We start from the raw sequence: 20,714 nt of genomic DNA on the forward strand, positions 1-20,714 counted from the left end.
TTTAGAACTTCCATTTCTGACGCGCAGACTCAAACTAAGCTTGATGACGTCAGCAACCTGTCTGACAGATGTAAATCTTCTAGTAGCTGTGCGTGCAAACTGCCATCGTTAATCTTGCAGAGACTGCGAGCTTGAGCGGGGAGTTCTTTGGCGTGAGTGAGCAGGAGTAAGTATTCTGATTAATTATTTTGTATAGTGTTTTAAAATGTAACGCCAGGGCTTCTATGGGCTTCTCTCTTGACGTCTCCCCGATTGCCTGCGAGCTTCTGATGCACTCTCAGTGGCTTATGATATGATTGGTTGAATGGTAAGCTCGCATCTGATTGGCTAAAGAGTACGACAGACCCACGTAGGAAGAGAGCTCTGCCAGGAAAGTCTCAGAAAACACACACACACAAATCCGAGTGGATTCGTAGTAAATGACGATTTGTACATTCAGACACTCGTACATTTTAAACATTCAAAGGTTTTTGTGCACAGTTGTATATCTACAAATTGTGTTTTGCATTTGTGAAATGTATTTTATGAATATTTAATTTTATTTTGCGCATGTGAATTGCTTTTTGTGAATATATTTTTTTTTTTCACGCACGTGAATTTTTTTTGTGTGTACGTGGATTAGGTTTCATGCATGTGAAATTGTTTACGCATGTGTGAATCGTGTTTTTTGCGTGAATTATATTTGAGATTAATCTGTCTCCATATGATTTTGCTATGTAAACATCACATACAATAGAACATCAGCTATGCAAATATTTAAAGTGAAAATCAGGAGGTTGAAAAAAGACAGTCTTGAGCAAACATGAACAGATTTTTTATTTATTTATTTATTTATTTTTTATTCTCTGTGGAAAACTAGCAATTACCAACTAAAATACTACTGACAGGATAAAAAAAAAAAAAAAGTATTACAGATTAAGTACAAGTATAAGCCGATTACTAAGACTATTCTGTCTGTTTGTCAGAATAAGCATACTGAAGTAATTGTAAAGTATATCTCTGATTACTACATAAAACATGGACAAAGTACACTGTCCTATAACAGAAGTTATAGCACACTTAAACTTTATTTAATTATTATTTTAATTATTATTTTATTGTAATTTTTTATTATTATTATTATTATTATTATTTGTAGAGGATGCTTATGAGGAACAGCGGCAGGAGAGTTTACCAATGCGGTGCAGATAAAGAACTGGCTGAACAAAACCACCCAGTGTGTAACAAATCACAACAGCAATTCGCAGTTCCAGACTTTGTTGCTGTCTTACAACACGATACAATGAAAAAATAATAAATGGGACATTTATGAAAATCGTGTTCAAACTAGTTATTAGAATGAGATGAAATGCTTTTCTCTTCATTTTGTTTTCCTCTTCTTTCTCTTTCACTCTCTCTCCTGGTCCTGACTGCTTCAGAGCTCTAAGAACAGCCACAAGACAAAACAACTGGATAGAGAAGAAAAGGAAAAACTGCAGTGTAAGGAACCATCCGTGTGCAATAATATTGAGCGCCATTAAAATGAACATGGTGTACAAACAGGAGCCAAGAGTGAGTATCCAGACCACAGTGCAGCAGATAACTCTATATCTGAGAGGTTTGTACTTCAGAAAGGTTACAGGATGAACCACTGCCAGGTAACGCTCAACACACATCAGACACAAAATCAGAGAACGACCAGTGATTCCTAGCCCTTGGATAAAATTTGACACTATCTTGAGATTTGGAAACCAAATTGCCATTGTATCTAAGAAACAGAATATACAGATTCCAATCTCACAAACAGACAGATTGAGGTTGAAGAACTCTAATGCAACTCCACTTCCTGCTCCTGTGATGATGAGCCATATAACATAGCAGTGTGTTGGCATACCAAACAGGAAAGTAAAGCTGCACACAAACAATTGTAGACTGTCTATTAGCCCAATGGATTGAGTTGTGGGATTTGCAGATGCTGCAAGTGTGATGAAGGTCACTGTAGAGTTATTCATCTTCTTGTCTTGTATAAGACCCCTGACAATAAATAATAATTTATCTATAGGAAAAGATAAGAGTAAGTATATTAGATAAACAAGCTACTAGATAAAAAAAAGGATGCACTTTATAATAAGCACTAATAAAGTACTTACAAATCATTTGCAAACTATAAATAGTTAATTCATACTTTATAAACTGTAGTTAATATATTAAAATAGGAAGTTTGTATAGTATTAAAACGTTTACACCTGTGGAGAGCCCCTGTAAACCACATATGCCAATGTGTGTGTGTATCCTTAATGCACTTGTAAACATTTTAAGGAAGACTAGTGCAATTAATGTTCAATAAAGTTTGGTTTAAATGACTTAATTACATTTTCTCATTTTCTATTTACATTTACATTTACATTTAATCATTTAGTAGACGCTTTTATCCAAAGCGACTTACAAATGAAAACAATAGAAGCAATCAGATCAACAAGAGAACAACAACGGTATACAAGTGCCATGACAAGTCTCAGTTAGTCTAGTGCAGAACACGCAGGCAGGTTTTTTTTTTTTAAAGAATATGATAGACAAGAAAAGAAAAGGTAAGTACTAGTATTAGTATTCTATGACTGAATCTAAACTGAGAACTATTCACTGATAATTCCTAATTAACAGTTCCTTTACTACAAGTTAATTAAATTGTAATAATTGTGTTAATTACAGAGACAATGAATGAAGGATTTACTATTTGTATGGAGTATATTGATGTATTATCTACAGTTTATAAAGTATGCATTAACTATAAACTAATAGTTTGCTAATGATTCGTAAGTACTTTATTAGTGTATATTAGTGTTACAAAAAAAAAAAAAAACCTTGCTTTGTTTTACTCAACAGCTAATTCATCTAAATAGCCCCTAACTCAAACTACAATATGTCTACAAATCACACTGATATTTGCATTTCACTGAATGGAATAAAAAAATAAGTTAAAATATTTCACCTGAAGCGTGAATGTTCAGTCTCTCTGGGTGTAAATAATACCGGTCCTGTTTGTGTAGTCTCACTTCAGAGTTGCCACAAACATTTATCAAAGACGTGTCACATTACACAAAACATAAGCAAATGCATGTGGTTGAAAAATATGTGATTTGAATGATGTTCATTCAAATTAATTAAAACATTTGAATAGACTGAGAAATGGTGAGCATCTTTTCCCCCCTGTGGACATTACATAAATACTATTAAATGTTAATGATGAATGAGACTTTCATTCCAAGTGACTATGCATTCAAGGTATACATTTCAACGGTGTAAACTCTACTTAGCTCATATGCAGTGCTGTGAATATATAAACTTGTCTATGTTTTAAATATAATGACATATTTGTATAATTTTCAATATAATTAAATATTTTTCATGACCCACAAACTAGAAAAATCAGATACTGCATTACTGCAGTTTATTTAAAAATAAATAAATAAATGAATAAATAAATACAAATATGATAACCACAGACCACACTATTACATTTTGTGCAAACAAATAAAACGGTGCAAAAAATGTTATGCACAAGTCAATTTAATGTGATGGACCTCTCTAAATAAAATGTGAATGTTATTAATAATTACAATTCAGGAACAAAGCTACATATTTTGAAAGGAAGAGAGGCAGGAGAGTTTTCCAAAGTGGTTCAGATAAAGAACAGGCTCAACGAAACCAGCCAACAAATAAAAAAACAAACAAATGCACCAAAGTGCACGAATATTGTTAAAATGGTAAAGAATCCTGAGATTGTAAATGGGACATATATGATTACTGTGTTCACAGTAAATATTAGAATGAAATGAAAAGCTCTTCTCTTCATGTGGTTTTCCTCCTCTCTCTCTCTCGCTCTCTCTCTCCTGGTCTCCTGGAGAACAGCCACAAGACAAAACAGCTGGATGGAGAGGAAGAGGAGGAACTGCACTGAAAAGAACCATGTATGTGTTATAGTATATGGTGAGATGAACACAGAGAAAAGACACGAGCCAAGAATAATTATCCAGGCTGCAGCAGAGCAGATCACTCTGTATCTGAGAGGTTTGTACTTCAGAAAGGTTACAGGATGAACCACTGCCAGGTAACACTCAGCACAGATCAGACACTGAAACAGAGGACGCCCAGTGACTGCTAGTCCTATTAAAAAAACATATTAATTTTGTGAGATTTGAAAACCAAAATGACAATTTAAAAATCAAACTTTCCACACAGATACCAATTTCACAAACAGATAGATTAAGTTTGAAGAACACCGATGCAACTCCACTTTCTGTTCCTGTGACAATGAGCCATAATACAAAGGAGTGTATTGGAAGACCAACCAGGAAACTTAAACTGCACGCACACATTTCAAGAATGTCCACTAGCACAAAGGAATGAGTTGTAGAGGCTTCAGGCGTGGTGAAGTTCACTGTAGAGTTGTTAATTTCCTCCTTGTGTTCTCAAAATCTCACAAAATTAATAATTAGTTGCAACAGTCATCTAATTGAAAAGAGAAGAGTATTTTTTCTAAGCAAAAGGGGCTAATGATTTTATTTAATATAAAACAAATATAGAGTATTTCTTCAACCTTTTTATATATTTTTTTCTTAAAATGCCTGGTGAAATAATACAATTCAGACTCTTAACTTATTTTACCTAATTCATCTAACTCACCGATAACACAAACTACATCTAATAATCACAAAGATTTTATTGCATATTACTTAATGGAAAAACAAACAAACAAATCCATCAAAAAGGAGAGTTTGTCACCTGAAGAGTGTATGTCCAGTCTCTCTAGGTGTAAATGATAGTCTGTGCTGTTTTTGCAGTATCACTTTACAGCTGTCACAAGGCATGGCTTCATATATGTCACATAAAACAAAACATATGCAAACATATGCAACATGCATGAAATTCAGAATTATCCATGGGCTTCTATTCAAATGGATTAAAACATTTGAATACAAGTGAGAAATTGTGTGCATTTGTTTTTGTGGACCAATTTAACCACAGAAATGAAATTATATATAGCACTAGTGTGGGTTTGAGTCTACATTTTTCAGAGTGAAAAATTATAGGGTGGGACTTGACTTGATTCATTGTTTCAGTAAATGTATAAATTCAAGGGTGGGGGTGGAGGGAACTTGGAAAAAGAGTCCTGAAGTGCAGAAAATGCACCTCTTATCTTTGAGTTTTATATGATGAATGGTTAAACCTTAGACAGGGTAGACGACATTTAGATTTTTTTTTTCTTTAAAATGAGGCTGTGAGGGATAAACCTAGTCTTTACAATGACACACTGTGTATAAAATCCCTACATGTACTTTAACTCACCACTGTTTTATTTTTGAATGCATTTAAAGTTAATAAACTGCATTATGTAAGTAGTAATTAATGATGGGCGATTGTATTATTTGAAAATAATGCACACTCAAGGTGGTTTTGGACCCATAAAACTATTTCCGCAAAGATGTTAGAAAAATATTTTTTCTTGGAAGCTAGAAGCTGCCAATAATAATATCAAAACAACAGCAAAAACTAATACTAATTTAAGTAAAACATTCTCAAGCTTGCTGAAGGGAAGTAAATTGTCTAATTATTAATTAATAAATTAATTATTAAGCAATAACATGCGAAAGATAACTTAATTTGGTCTTCGCACACTGACTGAGAGGCGCTTTGGGTGAGCACACTTTTGTGTGTGCACATAAACCTGTCGGTTTTCAAGTACTAGACTAGACAAAAAACATACAAAAACTGAATATCATTTTTTTGAAAATGCATCAGTGACATTTCCATCAACTGCAACTGGACTCAGTTAAACTTAGTTTTCTGAGTCCCAAAGGCTGGAGTCCATGTCAAGTCCGAGGCTATGACAAGTCCAAGTCCGCTACAAGCTGTACTCAAGACCAGACTCGAGTACGAGTCCAAGTACATTGAAAAACCATCACAGGTCTCTCTTATCTCAGCTACTCTACAGTATGGTCTGCGTTCATGACTCTATATAAATCTATCATCATAATATTATAAGCCTTTTTCATAAGATTCCTTAGACAAAACTATATATATATATATATATATATATATATATATATATATATATATATATATATTATATATATATATATATATATATATATATATATATATATATCTGAGAGGTTTGAACTTCAGAAAGGTTACAGGATGAACCACTGCCAGGTGACACTCAACACAGATCAGACACTGAAACAAAGACCGGCCAATGGTGGAGAATTCAAGTTGACACTATGATGATCAAAGTGTTCAGACAAGCACAAATATCACAAACAGAGAGATTGAGGATGAAGATCTCTGATGCAACTCCACTTCCTGTTCATGTGATGATGAGCCATATAACATAGCAGTTTGTAGTAAGACCAAACAGGAAACTAAAGCTGCCCACAATTACTGCCAGTCTATTAATGAGTTAAGAAGAAAAATGTATGTATCCTTCAGGTTCAGTGAAGTTCATTGTAGAGTTATTAATTTGCTCCATGTCTTCTCAGTTCAGAATATACTGAGAAGACAAATGAGAGCCAAAATCATCACAATTAAAAGAACCAAAGACTTAAACTACTTCAGTCTGTGTGCATTGCATTTATTTAAAACACGAGTTTCACAATTTGAGTTGAATTACTGAAATAAATGAATTTTTCCACAACATTCTAATTTACTGAGATGCACCTGTATAATTAGCTGTAGCGGTGATCTGATGGTAGAAAGAAGTGTAAATGTATTTGCACTGAAGAAGCCAAAACAAATGGAATCAAAATCAATCAACCCATTCTCTAATTGAACAAAACTCCACATAACCAGAGTCTTCCAATATTAAATTATTCTGGCATAAAGGTAATTTTCAATTAATTATAAAATAAAAATAAAAAAGTAGCTAAATTCTATTCCATAATTAGTAATGTAAATATAAAAAGACCTAAATATTACAATAAAATAATTAGTATTATATTTATAATCAAACTAGTGAAACAATACATTTCAGACCAATTTTACTCAATAGCTAATAAATCAAACCTGCCAATACCACACTACGTGTGACAAAATCACATAGATTTTTTTGCATACTACTCAAAAAAATAAATCAATCAAAAAGGAGTTTGTCACCTGAAGAGTGAATGTCCAGTCTCTTTGGATGTAAATGTTACTCTGTTAACTGTGCTGTTTTGTAGTCTCACTTTACAGCTCTCACAAGCATATGTGACCGCGGACAAAAAAACAGTCTTAAGTGTCAGTTTTTCGGAATTGAATAAATAAGCTTTCCATTGATGTATGGTTTATTAGGATCGGAAAATATTTGGCTGAGATACAACTATTTAAAAATCTGGAATCTGAGGGTATAAACAAAAATCTAAATACTGAGAAAATCGCCTTTGAAGTTGTCCAAATTAATTCTTAGCTCTGCATAGTACTAATCAAAAATTAAGTTTTGATGTATTTACAGTAGGAAATTTACAAAATATCTTCATGGAACATGATCTTTACTTAATATCCAAATGTTTTTTGGCATAAAATAAAAATCTGTAATTTTGACCCATGCAATGTTTTTTTTTTTTTTTTTTTTTTTTTTTTTTGGCTATTGCTAAAAATATACCCCAGCGACTTAAGACTGGTTTTGTGGTCCAGGGTCACATATATGCAATATGTCACAAAACAAAATATATGCAAAATAAGGTCTTTTTTTTTTAAAGATCTTGGGGCATCTCTCACCTCAGCTAAGGTCTGTGTTCATGACTCACAAAAGCAAAACTGGAATCCTTACTCAAGAAAAAAAAAAAAAAAAAAAAAAAAAACTTTGCCTTTTGTTTACCAGGATCATCCCTTAAGAATTCTGGAACTACACTCTAAAACAAAGGTTTCAAAAGAGGGTTTTCACAGCAATGTCATAGAAGAACTACTTCACTCTGCATTGCTTTGTATAAGACAGAAAAAAGATCTGAGACTGCACATATTTATTAGAGCATGAAACGAAATTATATATTTTTCACAATGTATGTCAATGTTTTTCTGTAACTTGTCTTATACAAAGCAACCTCTTGCTAGATGTATCTATTTATTTTGATATTTTAAACTATCTTGATGTGGGAATTGGTTAAATATTGAAAATGTGACTTGTCTTATCTAAAGTAACTTGTTGTAATTGCTCTTTGTCAGGTGATACCTGTGCAGATGAACACCTGTGCTTCTAGGTCATGTGACCACATGCGATTGGGTCATATATATATACATATATATATATATATATATATATATATATATAGCATGCAGTCTACAGACTGCCATTTTGAATTTGCATTGAAGAAGGCCACAGAGGCCGAAACATGTTGGCATGTGTTAAATGGATAGCCAAGTTTAAATAAAGGCTTTTTAACTTACATTCCTTTTGAGTGCCTCAGAACTACTGATTATTTGGGGCAACATGTATATTGAAAATAGCAGAGGACCTAGGACAGATCCTTGTGGCACTCCATATTTTACTGGTGATAAATGAGATGACTCCCCATTTAAATAAACAAAGTGGTAACATAAAGTGCATGCATAATTATTATGCAAGTAGATATTCTGATCATATTTTTTTCCAAGCACATTTTACCAATTTCAAACAACAGCAATCTTAATAAGTACTATTTATCTCGTATTTAATCATTTATAATTGATATATAATTATTTATGAAGGCTGGAAGTGAAAAATGTCTTCAGAACTAATACAACACTAGAAATTGCAAAGTTAATGCATAATCATTGGAAAGCAAAATGCTCAGTGGGTCAGTCAAAAACAGGTGGAGAAGAAAGGATGCCTGTTAATAGCGAAAGAATTAGGAATTAAGGTGAAGAATTAGGTGTGAAATCACCAAGAACCATTTAGTCTTCAGCGCCACTATTTTCCAGAACTGCAACCTACCTGGAGTCTCCAGAAGTACAAGGTTTCAGGTTCTCAGAGACTTAGGTTAAAGGGATACTCCATCCCAAAATTAAAATTTTGTCTTTATTTACTTACCCCCATGTCGTTCCAAACCCGGCAAAGCTTTGTTTGTCTTCGGAACACAATTTAAGATATTTTTGATGAAAACAGGGAGGCTTGAGACTGTCCCATAGACTGCCAAATAAATAACAGTGTCAAGGTCCAGGAAAGTATGAAAAGCATTGTGAGAATAGTCTATCTGCCATCAGTGATTCAACCGTAACATTATGAAGTGACCAGAATACTATTTGTATACGAAGAAAACAAAAATAACGTCTTTATTCAACAATTCCTCTCCTCTGTGTCTCTCCAAATCAGCATAGAACCATTTTGACAAATCTGACTAGTACGCAAGTGGCTTACACTCTTCTGCTTCAGCCACACCACAAGGAAAATTTTTTTTACGTGTATTTACGATTTGGTTTGAAAGCAAACAGTGTATCGGCGCAGCACGGCTGACACAGAAGAGCGTACACCATCTGCGTATTGCTCAGAGCTGCCAAAATGTCTCTACGCTGATTTGGAGAGACACAGAGGAGAAGAATTGTTGAATAAAGTCGTTATTTTTGTTTTCTTTGTGTACAAAAAGTTATCTTGTCGCTTCATAATGTTACGGTTGAATCACTGATGGCAGATGGACTATTCTGAAGATTTTTTTTTTATACTTTCCCGGACCTTGACACTGTTATTTATTTGGCAGTTTATGGGACAGTCTCAAGCCTTCCAATTTTCATCCAAAATACCTTAAATTGTGATCCGAAGACGAACGAAGCTTTGACGGGTTTGGAACAACATGGGGGTAAGTGATTAATGACAAAATGTTCATTTTGTGGTGGAGTAACCCTTTAAGTATAGGATCCTAAAAAATGATCCCTACTCAATATGAATCACATTCTGAAGTGTAGTAAAATACTTGAATACTTGAAGACTTACGAAGATTTGCATAACGCCGCCCAAATTTTCACACAAAGAAAGAAGGTGTAACTTTACTGTTGTTGCCACCGCAGCCACCATGTTGTGAAGTGTAGAGTGTGTTGTGAAGCCGCTGTGTGTTTCATTGTGAAAGCGAAAATACTTTGTACTCTTCCAAAAGAGGACACAACTAGAAATCAGTAGTTAAGTTGTATTTATAAAAAGTTATACCTAAATATTCAGATGTGTGCAGCACATTTTATGGAGGACTGTTTCCTGATCCTGGTAGAGTAGACTACAATGCCGGCTGTTTCAACTCACAGTCTGTAAGTACGTTTACATATTTAAAGGATTTGCCACTGATGATTCAAACGCGAGTGTTGAGCACTGTAGACAGTAACGGTTTTTGGCACAGTCGAACCGGGCAGACGCCCGGGGCAGCATTTTATCATGATATATGGGGGGTGGCATGAGCAGTTAAAAATAATCATAATAATCCTCTGCACCGCCGCCGCGAAACGGTTTTCTATTATCTATCATTTCACTGTGTGGGGAATTGGCAAATTGTCGCCCCCTGCTTGCTGAGAAGGTGCCGTGCACAGAAGCTGTGTGAGAAGGGGAAAGGGGAGCGCGGCGCAGCGCGGGGGACCCTTCACCTCTGGGTCTCTCCCAAATGGAACGGACAAGGTCCACTGTATAGAGCAATACTCTAATGGAATTAGTGGGCTAAAGTCAGTCACACCTCGACTTTCTTCCACATAACGCACATTTCATTCATAATATTATAGATACAGGCCTATAGTTCCTGTGAATTTTTGTTTTTCTGAATTGTGTGAAATGGATAATAAAAATAGGTAATACGAAACGATTATGTGGTCACCACGATTAATTGGTTTAGTCTTGACTTCTGGTCGTGAGTGACAGTTTTGGGGGGTTGGGAAATCTGTTGATTGTCGAGTGCCAAATAAACACAGAGATGGACAGGAAAACGCCAAAGCCATCAGATGCCCAATTTAGATAAAAAGAAGAGGAGGAGAAACGAGCAAAAGATAAAGGTATGCAACTATGTTCTCTCTGTATGATTATTACGGTATCCATGTCATGAATGAAGGGCTAATGTTCATTGGTGGGTATAACTCTTAAGTTTGTTAGCCTTTTTGCTATGATGCTTGCTATGCTTATGCAACAATAATTTGGTTTTGTAAGGAGTGAAATTATTTCCTTATGAAATGAATTCTTTGTGAAGACAAACATTCAGGAACTCTCGCAATGCAAATGGAAATGCAACAAGACAATGGGCTTTGATCTCCTCGTGGAGCCAAACACTCCGAAACTCTCGCAATGATTTGATCAGATAGGAAGATCTAGAAGAAAGACCATTTACTCTTTGGTCCCTTCACTCATCCTTTCCCCCTGGGTACATGGTCCAGGCCACTAAAAGTTGACAGAGAAATGCCAAGAACTCAAGTTACTATTCTTACATGAAACATTTACTATATCTTCAGGATTCATGATCGTAAACTTTTCATGCTTGGTATCATTTTAAAGGTCTCTGTGTGATTGGTACAATTTCATAGTAGTCATTTATATTATGAGAAAGATTGAAAACTTTTGTAGAATTATGTTCTGCTGAGAAGGGGGTGTGTCCCCCTTTAGGGGTCTGTGAGAATGTTTATCTCAAGCTAGGTGTGACCCTGATGTGACTACGGGAACAAAAAAACCTCAAAAACCTCAACAGGGCAATCAGCACCCAACATTCAATTGGGAAAATGGTGAAACTGGGTGAAGCAGGAAGTATTTATTCAAATCAAATAAACCACAAATAAGTGAAACAACCACATCTGACAAACATGTACATAAAAGGCTTAAAGTGTATGCAAATAACAGTTAATTATTTAAATCACAAAGTGGTTAAAGTGATGGACCTCTCTAAAGAAAGAATGACCATTTTATCTACACTAACAAGTTTTGGGATCACAAACTCTGAATAAAGAGAAATTATATAATTCCAGACAGTTAAAAATAAATACATAAAATAAAAGCATTAGTGACAGCATGTATGATTAGGAACAGGTTAATTTTCCAGTTCGACGCAGAAAAAGAACAGGCTGCACAAATCCATCCAGCAAATAACCAACTGAAGTGATAAACCACAGAGCCGAAATATTACTATGTGTTAAAATGAATGCTGAGATTTTATATGGGACTAATATGAAAACAAGGGCCATAGTGGTTATTAGAATGTGAATAAATGCTCTTCTTTTCATTTGGTTTTCCTTCTCTTTTTCTTTCTCTTACTTTCCTGGTCCTGACGGCTTCAGAGTTCTGAGAATTACCACAAGAGAAAACAACTGAATAAAAGTGAAAAGGGGAAACTGCACAGAGAATAACCGTGTATATGGACTACTGTTGAAGGAGATAAACATGCAAAACAAACAAGAACCAAGAGTGGATATCCAAACAGAAGTGCAGCAGATTACTTTATATTTGAAAGGTCTAAACTTTAGAAAGGTTACAGGATGAACCACTGCTAGGTAACGCTCAACACAGATCAGACACTGAAACAGAGGACGACCAGTGATGGAGAGTCCTTGCAAAAATTGTGACGATGTGTTGAAAATCGAAAACCAAAATGACAGAATATCAATTAAACATTTCAGACAGTTTGCAATTTCACAAACAGACAGATTAAGGTTGAAAAAGCCTGTTACGATTCCGGTTTCAGTAACAATGAGCCATATAACATAAAAGTGTAAAGGAAGACCAAGAAGAAAATTGATGCTGCACACACACAGTGTCACACTGCTCACTAGTCCAATGGAATGAGTTGTTGAGTTTGTAGTGAAGTTCACTGTAGAGTTCATTTCTTCCATATCTTTTCAGCTTAAGACGGCATGGAAAAACAAGATGAAGATGTAAATCCAAATTTAAAATCCAAATACCATAACAAACAAAGAGTACAATTTAACTTAACTGTCTCCCGTCCCCTCTGTGGGACGCCTAAGTTTACTTCACTATTACAATTAAATCCTAATCTAATCATGACAAACTATATATCATTGGAAATGTCTAAGACTCCTAAACAGATATTTTACCAATGTTTTTTGTTAAAAAATTATGTAGGAAAAGTAATAGATTAATTTATGACAAGAGTGCACCCTCAAAAATCTACATCATAAAAGGAGTTCTGGCCTTTGTCAAAAAAAAAAGTCTTATCCATTGCCTTTTTCTCTATCACACTTTAGAAATCATCAGAAATTATAAATCAACTGAAAACTTAAAATCTCAAAATTCACCCTTTAAAACCCATTTTTAAATCAAACATTGTATTACCATGAAAATGGTACATCAATATCATGTTACAAAATGTTTTCGTTCATGAATTATAAAAAATTAAGTTGGGATCGTGCACTTTCATGTCTATGTTCAAAAATGTGAGTTGCAGTTAAGGGGTTAAAATATTTTCGTGTGCAGGTATGATCGTTAAGGTAACTTAATAAATGCACACTTTCAGTAATTGTGCTGTGCAATACCCAAATCACTTAAAAAATATAATTGCATTCATTAATATCAAACAAATGATCTTTATCTGATGATCACATTGGTATTTGCATATTATTGACTGTAAAACTAAATCTATCTGTTTGTCACCTAAAGACTGAATGTCCAGTACCTCTAGATGTGAATAATACTTACTGTGTGCTGTTTTTGTAGTCTTTAAAGCTGTCAAATGAATAAATGGTTTTATGTGCATAATGATACATTTGATTCAACTTCTTGATGACTTCTATGATAAACATTTTGTTAAAAAATTACTACATTGCAGTTGGTCCAAAATGCAAAAGCATGGCAAGGTATTAAACTTGTGGTATAAACACAAATGCAAAACAATGCAAAGACAAATCTGATAGAATCTCTTAGACAACTCTTAAACTGGAAAATGGTAAGCCTGTCATGCTTCATTCAAAAACAAAACCACATAACAAATAACCATGTATATTAGCTATATCTGATAAACAAGCATAGAAAATACATAATTTGCATATGAATAAAACAGTCGATGAAAATCTGTGACAATGTCTTGAGACTTGAAAACCAAAATGACAGTAGAACGAACAAACCTTTCAGACAGTTACAAATTACACAAAGTGAGATACTGAGGATGAAGAATACTGATGCAACTCCACCTGTTCCTTTGATAATAAGCCATAAGAGTGTGTAGGAAGACCAACCAGGAAACTGAAGCTGGACACACACATTCTGCTGATAAAATGAATCCATTGTGGAGTTTGTAGATGTGTCAGGTGTGGTGAATAACTATAGAGTTATTCATCTCCTCTCTCTTCTAAGCTCAAAAGTTTCAATAGTCATCTACACTGAACAAAATTATAAATGCAACACTTTTGTTTTTGCCCCCATTTTTCATGAGCTGAACTCAAAGGTCTAAGACTTTTTCTATGTACACAAAAGACCTATTTCTCTCATATACTGTTCACAAATCTGTCTAAATCTGTGTTAGTGAGCACTTCTCCTTTGCCGAGATAATCCATCCACCTCACAGGTGTGTCATAAAAAGTTAACGATGCAATGCATCGATTAAAAAAAAGTGAATTGGATACAAGTTGGCATTTTAATCGCGATGCATAATTTCTAAAATATTTGCATCGGTAAAACCAATTTATTTATATAATTACTAGTGGATGCACTATACTGTGCACATGTGTGCTAAACGGAGTGCAATAGAGTACTAGCATAATAATTTTAAGTAAAATATACATTTTGCTAAAATATTTGTTGTTGGACATTAAATGTCCCTTTTGTAGAATTTTAAACCTATACATACAGTAAGTGTTTTTATGATAGGGAGTATTGTAATGGGTAAATAAAATGTTAGCTAATACAGTAGCCTACTAAAATTACTAAGCTCAAATGAGTTAATGTGGGTTTCTTATAGCAGTTAAAATTGAGTCTTTTTCTTTATTTATTGTCATTTTAATTTTGTGATTGTAACTTTTAATTTTATGACTTTAATGCTTTAAAGAACAATTATAGATTAATTTTCTGCTATCTGTTCTGCTAAAAGGTGCAACTGTCATAAAAACAGAGAAAAAGGCTGCATGGCTGTAAAAAGTAATACCTAGATCTAACTTGTAAAAAGTGAGGCAAGTGGCTGCATTGGATGTTTTAAGTTGAGTCGACCTGCAGCCTTTTTTAAGTATAATAAACATTGTAACATTACTAAACACAAACGCAACAAAATCAAGTTGAGTTAACTGATAGTACTAGTATTACTCAAGTTAGATAAAGCTACTTTTCTTGGTACAGGTAACATATTTATGGGTTGCTACAAGTAACCTGTATTAATTTTAATTAGGTTTTAATTAACCTAATCATATCTGAATAAACATTTTAATTGAGTGCTGGCTATAACCTCAGAAAAGAAATCTAAATGTCTATATTCTAAGCACTACAGTGATTAACTTTACATAAACAGACTTTGTCAATAATAATTACAAATTCAACTGAAGAAGAAAAAGATGGGAAGATAGATTGAAGACAATAACATTTATTCAGTGTCAACCAGTGTCACTTTTTCTATTCTGAAGTTTTTCTTACCTGGATGTGAAGCTTGAAGACCCCAGGTAACAAAAGCACTTGGGTATCTAAAGACCAGGAAAATGCATATTAGAATAAGGTTAAAAATAAGTGGTAAATGTAACTTAAGTAATGTTTTAGAAATAGTTTTAGAGTTTTTTTTTTTTTTAACCAAAAATCTGTAATTAATTGACTATGCAGCATTAAAAAAAAACGTGGATCAAATCTCTAAAATCAGAAGGACTACTAAGCATAGATCTCTACAGTCAAATCTGTGCATCTGCTTTAGTAATGCAAAAGTACACTAACATGATCTCTGATTCCAGAGTTCTGTCAAAGGCACACAGCTAGCTTGTTTTGCCTGCTGTCCACAAAACACTATATCTTACTTTCCCTTATTTGCCCACACAACTATTGCCTGAAGGCTCGAAACTGCGACCGTTTTGATCGCGTATGATCCCGAAATTAAATCTGTGCAATCTAAATCTAGGCCTAATAAATCTATTATTCTCAATTTATCCAGAATCTTCCAGCTCTAGTTTACATGTTGTTCATCGCTGCATATAATTCATTAAAATAGAAGTTTAATTCCATTAAGTACAAGTTGATTTCAAAATGCATATACAAAGTTTATTTTTCCCTATATATTTCATCATTGAGGATTTCTTCAAAAAAAGTCTAAAAATCTCGTCTCGTCTTGTTCTCTTGAACCCAGTCTCGTCTTGTCTCGTGGGATAGGTGTATCGTCACACCCCTATTTGACAATAAGCCAGACTAACTGAAATAAACCTGGTTAATTTGGTAAACTTGAAACAGACCTTGAGGCATTAGAAGTTAGAAGACACTTAAGTTAATTTATTATTTGCAGTCTGTCTGAACCAGAGAAATAAAAGTGATCATATTTTTTCCATTGCATCATATCACATTGTGTTGAATCAAATTGAATCGAACAGAAATCAGATCACACTGCATCGTAATAGGGGGGAATTGTTTCGCATGGCATCTGTAGCTGCTTCATATGTATCAGGGTATAGTATCACTGGCTATGCATCGAGATAGGCCTTAGTTATGAGATGCACATCCCTAGTGTATTCAAGCCACTCACCTTACATCATGAGGCGATTCAGCATGATTCAAATCGCTAAACAAACATGCAGACGAAATGTAAATGAGGATTATGTGTAGGGGTAGGGTTAGGCCTGAGGGTGGGGAGTGTGTGTGTGTATAGGTTTAACTATACTTGTGGAGATCTAAAATCTCACTATTAAAAAATGTCCTCACTAATAAAATGAAACCTGTTGAAAACCAACTTATGGGGCAGACATCACTAGTTTAAATAAGAATGTCTCTGAACAGATTCACGCCCACTTTTAGGGGAAAACAAACCGCCATACAGTATCGGATCGAGGAAGTGGACTAACCTTACAACATGCCAAAGAGTTGTTGTGTGGTTGGGTGCACAAATAATGTTTGTAAAAACCCAGATTTAAAAATTAATTCCTTTGCCATGTAAAAAGAAATATCCGGACAGAAGGCAATTATGGCTGCCTGATTTAAATTTTGGCGACCTGGCAATTATGGCTGCAGGCGATGGCTGTGGGAACCTGTATCTCAGCACACTTATGTTTGCGGATAACATTTCATATCAGGTAGGCCATCATTAAAATAAAGTATGATCTACTCTTCACAGCACAGACAGGCTAAACATTATTGAACAATATTATCTCAATAATAATGTATTGCATGACATCTCAAGCTTGATTAGAAAGCAGGACACTATGAAACCTTAAACATACAGTTTAAGTTATTTAAGTTTCCCACAACTCCAATATTTTACAACCAATCATGATCATAGTGTTATTTTAGATAGATAACTCTTGGGCTGTCTTAGTGTATGTCCGTTATCAACTAGCCCAGGCTACCTGCCAACGGCATTCACTAAATTCCAGGGGTTTCATTACCACGACGTAAAATGGGCGTTTCTGATGGTCTTGGTAGTGTTAAACGCCCTCTTTCATTACCCACGTAAAAAAAAAAAAAAAAAAAAAAACAAGAGGTCACCGATCTTGCGCAGAGTGCGTTTCTTTTTTTTTTTTTTTTTTGCAGCCATTTTTAATCCCAGGATCAACTCAGATGGATAATGAAGGAGAAATAAAAGCATACCTACGATGGATAATGAAGGAGAAAACAGTCATACAGGTATATATTATATTGTATATCTATTATGTTTTATTGTCTTACAGTTAAGCTATTTTCGAAAACAAATAAACAACCAAAAAATGTAAAACGTGCCATAACGTTAGTACTCTACTTATGTTTTACCTTAAGTTTTACTACAAACCAAACATGGTTATTGACGTCCATGGTAATCACAAAATAATCATGGGTTTGATAAGCCACTCACATTCAGACATGTAAAACAGTGCTCCTGTTCACACCTTTCACTCCTCAAATATTTTATTATCTATCTCTTTCTCTGTAGTGTGACAGTCCACTCTTCAGAAAAGTGATGGTTTGGGAGATAATACCTCAGAAGATCCTGTAAGCCCTGAAGCAACCAGTCCTTCAAACATTATTAAATATCTTATGTTCTTTCTGTGTAAATTCAATTTAGGATGGAATTATGAATAATTACAAGAGTTTTCTTTACAAGCAGTGGGCTTTGGAAAAGTACTGAGATTAATAAAATCTGAGGTTTAATTGCAGACTTGTCTTGTGTGATAGAACTCATGATAGAATGGATGTGAAGTCAGTAAGCTTATTGAAGTGAAATGGGTATATCATAACTGAATAGTATATTGTGAACATAGGACGATCAGGACAGGGATCTGAAGTCATAACTGTATTAATGTAATCTGACACGAAACACCTGAGATCAGGACAGGGATCTGAAGTCATAACTGTATTAATGTAATTTGACACGAAACACCTGAGATCAGGACAGGGATCTGAAGTCATAACTGTATTAATGTAATCTGACATGAAACACCTGAGATCAGGACAGGGATCTGAAGTTATAAGAGTGATAATGTAATTTTAACAGTATGAATGTAATTTGACACGAAACACCTGAGATCAGGACAGGGATCTGAAGTCATAACTGTATTAATGTAATCTGACATGAAACACCTGAGATCAGGACAGGGATCTGAAGTCATAACTGTATTAATTTCAATAATTTCGAAGATCAATAAAAATAATTAAATGTACATCTACTAACAGCATGCAGTGGTGTTTTCCTCCTTGATAAATCAGTACGTTTGAACGAATGGTTGACCAAATTGATTCAAAAAGAAAAGGTCACTTTGCGCCACCTACTGGCGAAAAAATGTAACTGTAGAAATTGAAACTATAATACTAGCAATAAAAATATAAAATAAGGTGTAGTTCCTAATGTAAAATATACAATATCGTGTTTTATGACTAACAGTGGCAGAAGAGTTTTCCAATCTATTGTAAATAAAGCGCAGGTGGCACAAAGCCAGCCAGTACATACAAGAGAAAAGCAGGAAACCAAATGAGTTGAGTTAGAATGGCAAATAATTATTGAATAATCATCTTCATTGTTGTTATTAGAATTGGATGAAATATTCTTCTCTTCATTTGGTTTTCCTCTTTTCTTTCTCTCTTTTTCTCTCCTGGTCCTGACTGTTTCAGAGCTCTGAGAACAGCCACAAGACAAAACAACTGGATGGAGAGGAAGATGAGAAACTGTGTTAACACAGAAAAAAAAAAAAAAAAAAAAAAAGACAAATAATTATCCAGGCAGCAGTGCAGCAGATGACTCTATATCTGAGAGGTTTGAACTTTAGAAAGGTTACAGGATGAACCACTGCCAGGTAACGCTCAACACACATCAGACACTGAAACAGAGGATGACCAGTTATACCTGGTAATGATGAAAACTGGTAAAAAGTAAAAAAAAAATAATAATAAATAAATGTTGTTAGGTGTGAAAACCAAATGCAATTATAGATTTTATACATACTTTTGTATAAGTTTACAAAACAAAGAATTCAGACAGTTACCAATTTCACAAACAGAGAGTCTAGGTTGAAGAACTCAGATGTAACTCCACTTCTTCTTCCTGTGATGATGAGCCATAGAACCAAAAAGCAAACTGATGCTTAAGCCACAGTTTTCCAGACTGTTCAGGAACCGTATGAGTTGTAGAGTTTGTAGATGTCACAAATTATTTATAAATAATGATACAATTGTGATCGAGAGAAAGGGGAGTATTGTAAATGTATTCAAGACTAAAAATAATAATGTTAATTATAATTATTATTATTGTTTACCATTAAATGTAAAGGTTTTCAAACAGATTGTAATTCCATAATTCCACATAATTCCAAATAATTGTAAACATTCCAGAATTATAGTCTAACAATTACAGGTTCAAATCCAGAGTCATTCTGCTCTATACAACACCCAAATAACTTAATAGCATACAACACAGTCTAATATTATATGACTTATATTATAAAGTAATATAACAAATATAATCATGATTTTTTTTTTGTTCATAGCTTATGCTTATGAGCAAATTTATCACTTTTGTATTTATGATATATGGGACACGCATCACTTTGAAAGACCATTACTTAAGACAAGCAGATTTCAACCCTCTTTTATTGAAAAACTAAACCATATTACATGCTCATAAACCTTATACAATACATCATAACTGCAGCAAAATTGTTGACTAATACTGAAGGAAAAAAAAGTGACATTAAACATGACATTAGTTTACACTGTTACACTGATGATACTCTGTTTCTTTGCAGCCTGATGAAACATACCAATTCACAAAACTGACAAAATGCATAATCATGCATAACACTCAACACACATCAGACACTGAAACAGAGGACGACCAGTGACACCTAGACCTAATAAAAACCATGCTAATGTTGTGAGGTGTGAAATCAAAATACAATCATCTAGTATACAGAACAAACATTCCAGACAATTACCAGTTTCACAAACAGAGAGACTGAGGATGAAGAATCCTGATGTAAATACCCTTCTTCTTCCTGTGACGATGAGCCATAGAACATAGGAATGTGTAGGAAGACCAAACATAAAGATTGATGCTGTACAGAAAAATGTCCAGTCTGTTCACAAACCAAAAGGCATAATCTGTGGAGTTTGCAGATGTTTCAGGTGTCATGAAATTCAATGTAGAGTTATTCATCTTGTCTGTGTCTGTCTTCTCAGT

The 20,714-nt window shown here is 34.2% G+C and overlaps 1 protein-coding gene across 1 annotated transcript; it reads right to left on the reverse strand.

The window, feature by feature from the left end:
• Nucleotides 1-1,145: 1,145 nt before the first annotated feature.
• On the reverse strand, nucleotides 1,146-1,991 carry LOC122141223 (C-C chemokine receptor type 8-like). The gene has a single exon (XM_042747845.1). It carries the CDS (start codon nucleotides 1,989-1,991, stop codon nucleotides 1,146-1,148), a length of 846 nt encoding a protein of 281 aa, XP_042603779.1.
• Between the last annotated feature and the right edge of the window lie 18,723 nt (nucleotides 1,992-20,714).

The sequence above is a fragment of the Cyprinus carpio genome, chromosome B21, assembly GCF_018340385.1.
Source record: "Cyprinus carpio isolate SPL01 chromosome B21, ASM1834038v1, whole genome shotgun sequence".
Taxonomy (NCBI): domain Eukaryota; kingdom Metazoa; phylum Chordata; class Actinopteri; order Cypriniformes; family Cyprinidae; genus Cyprinus; species Cyprinus carpio.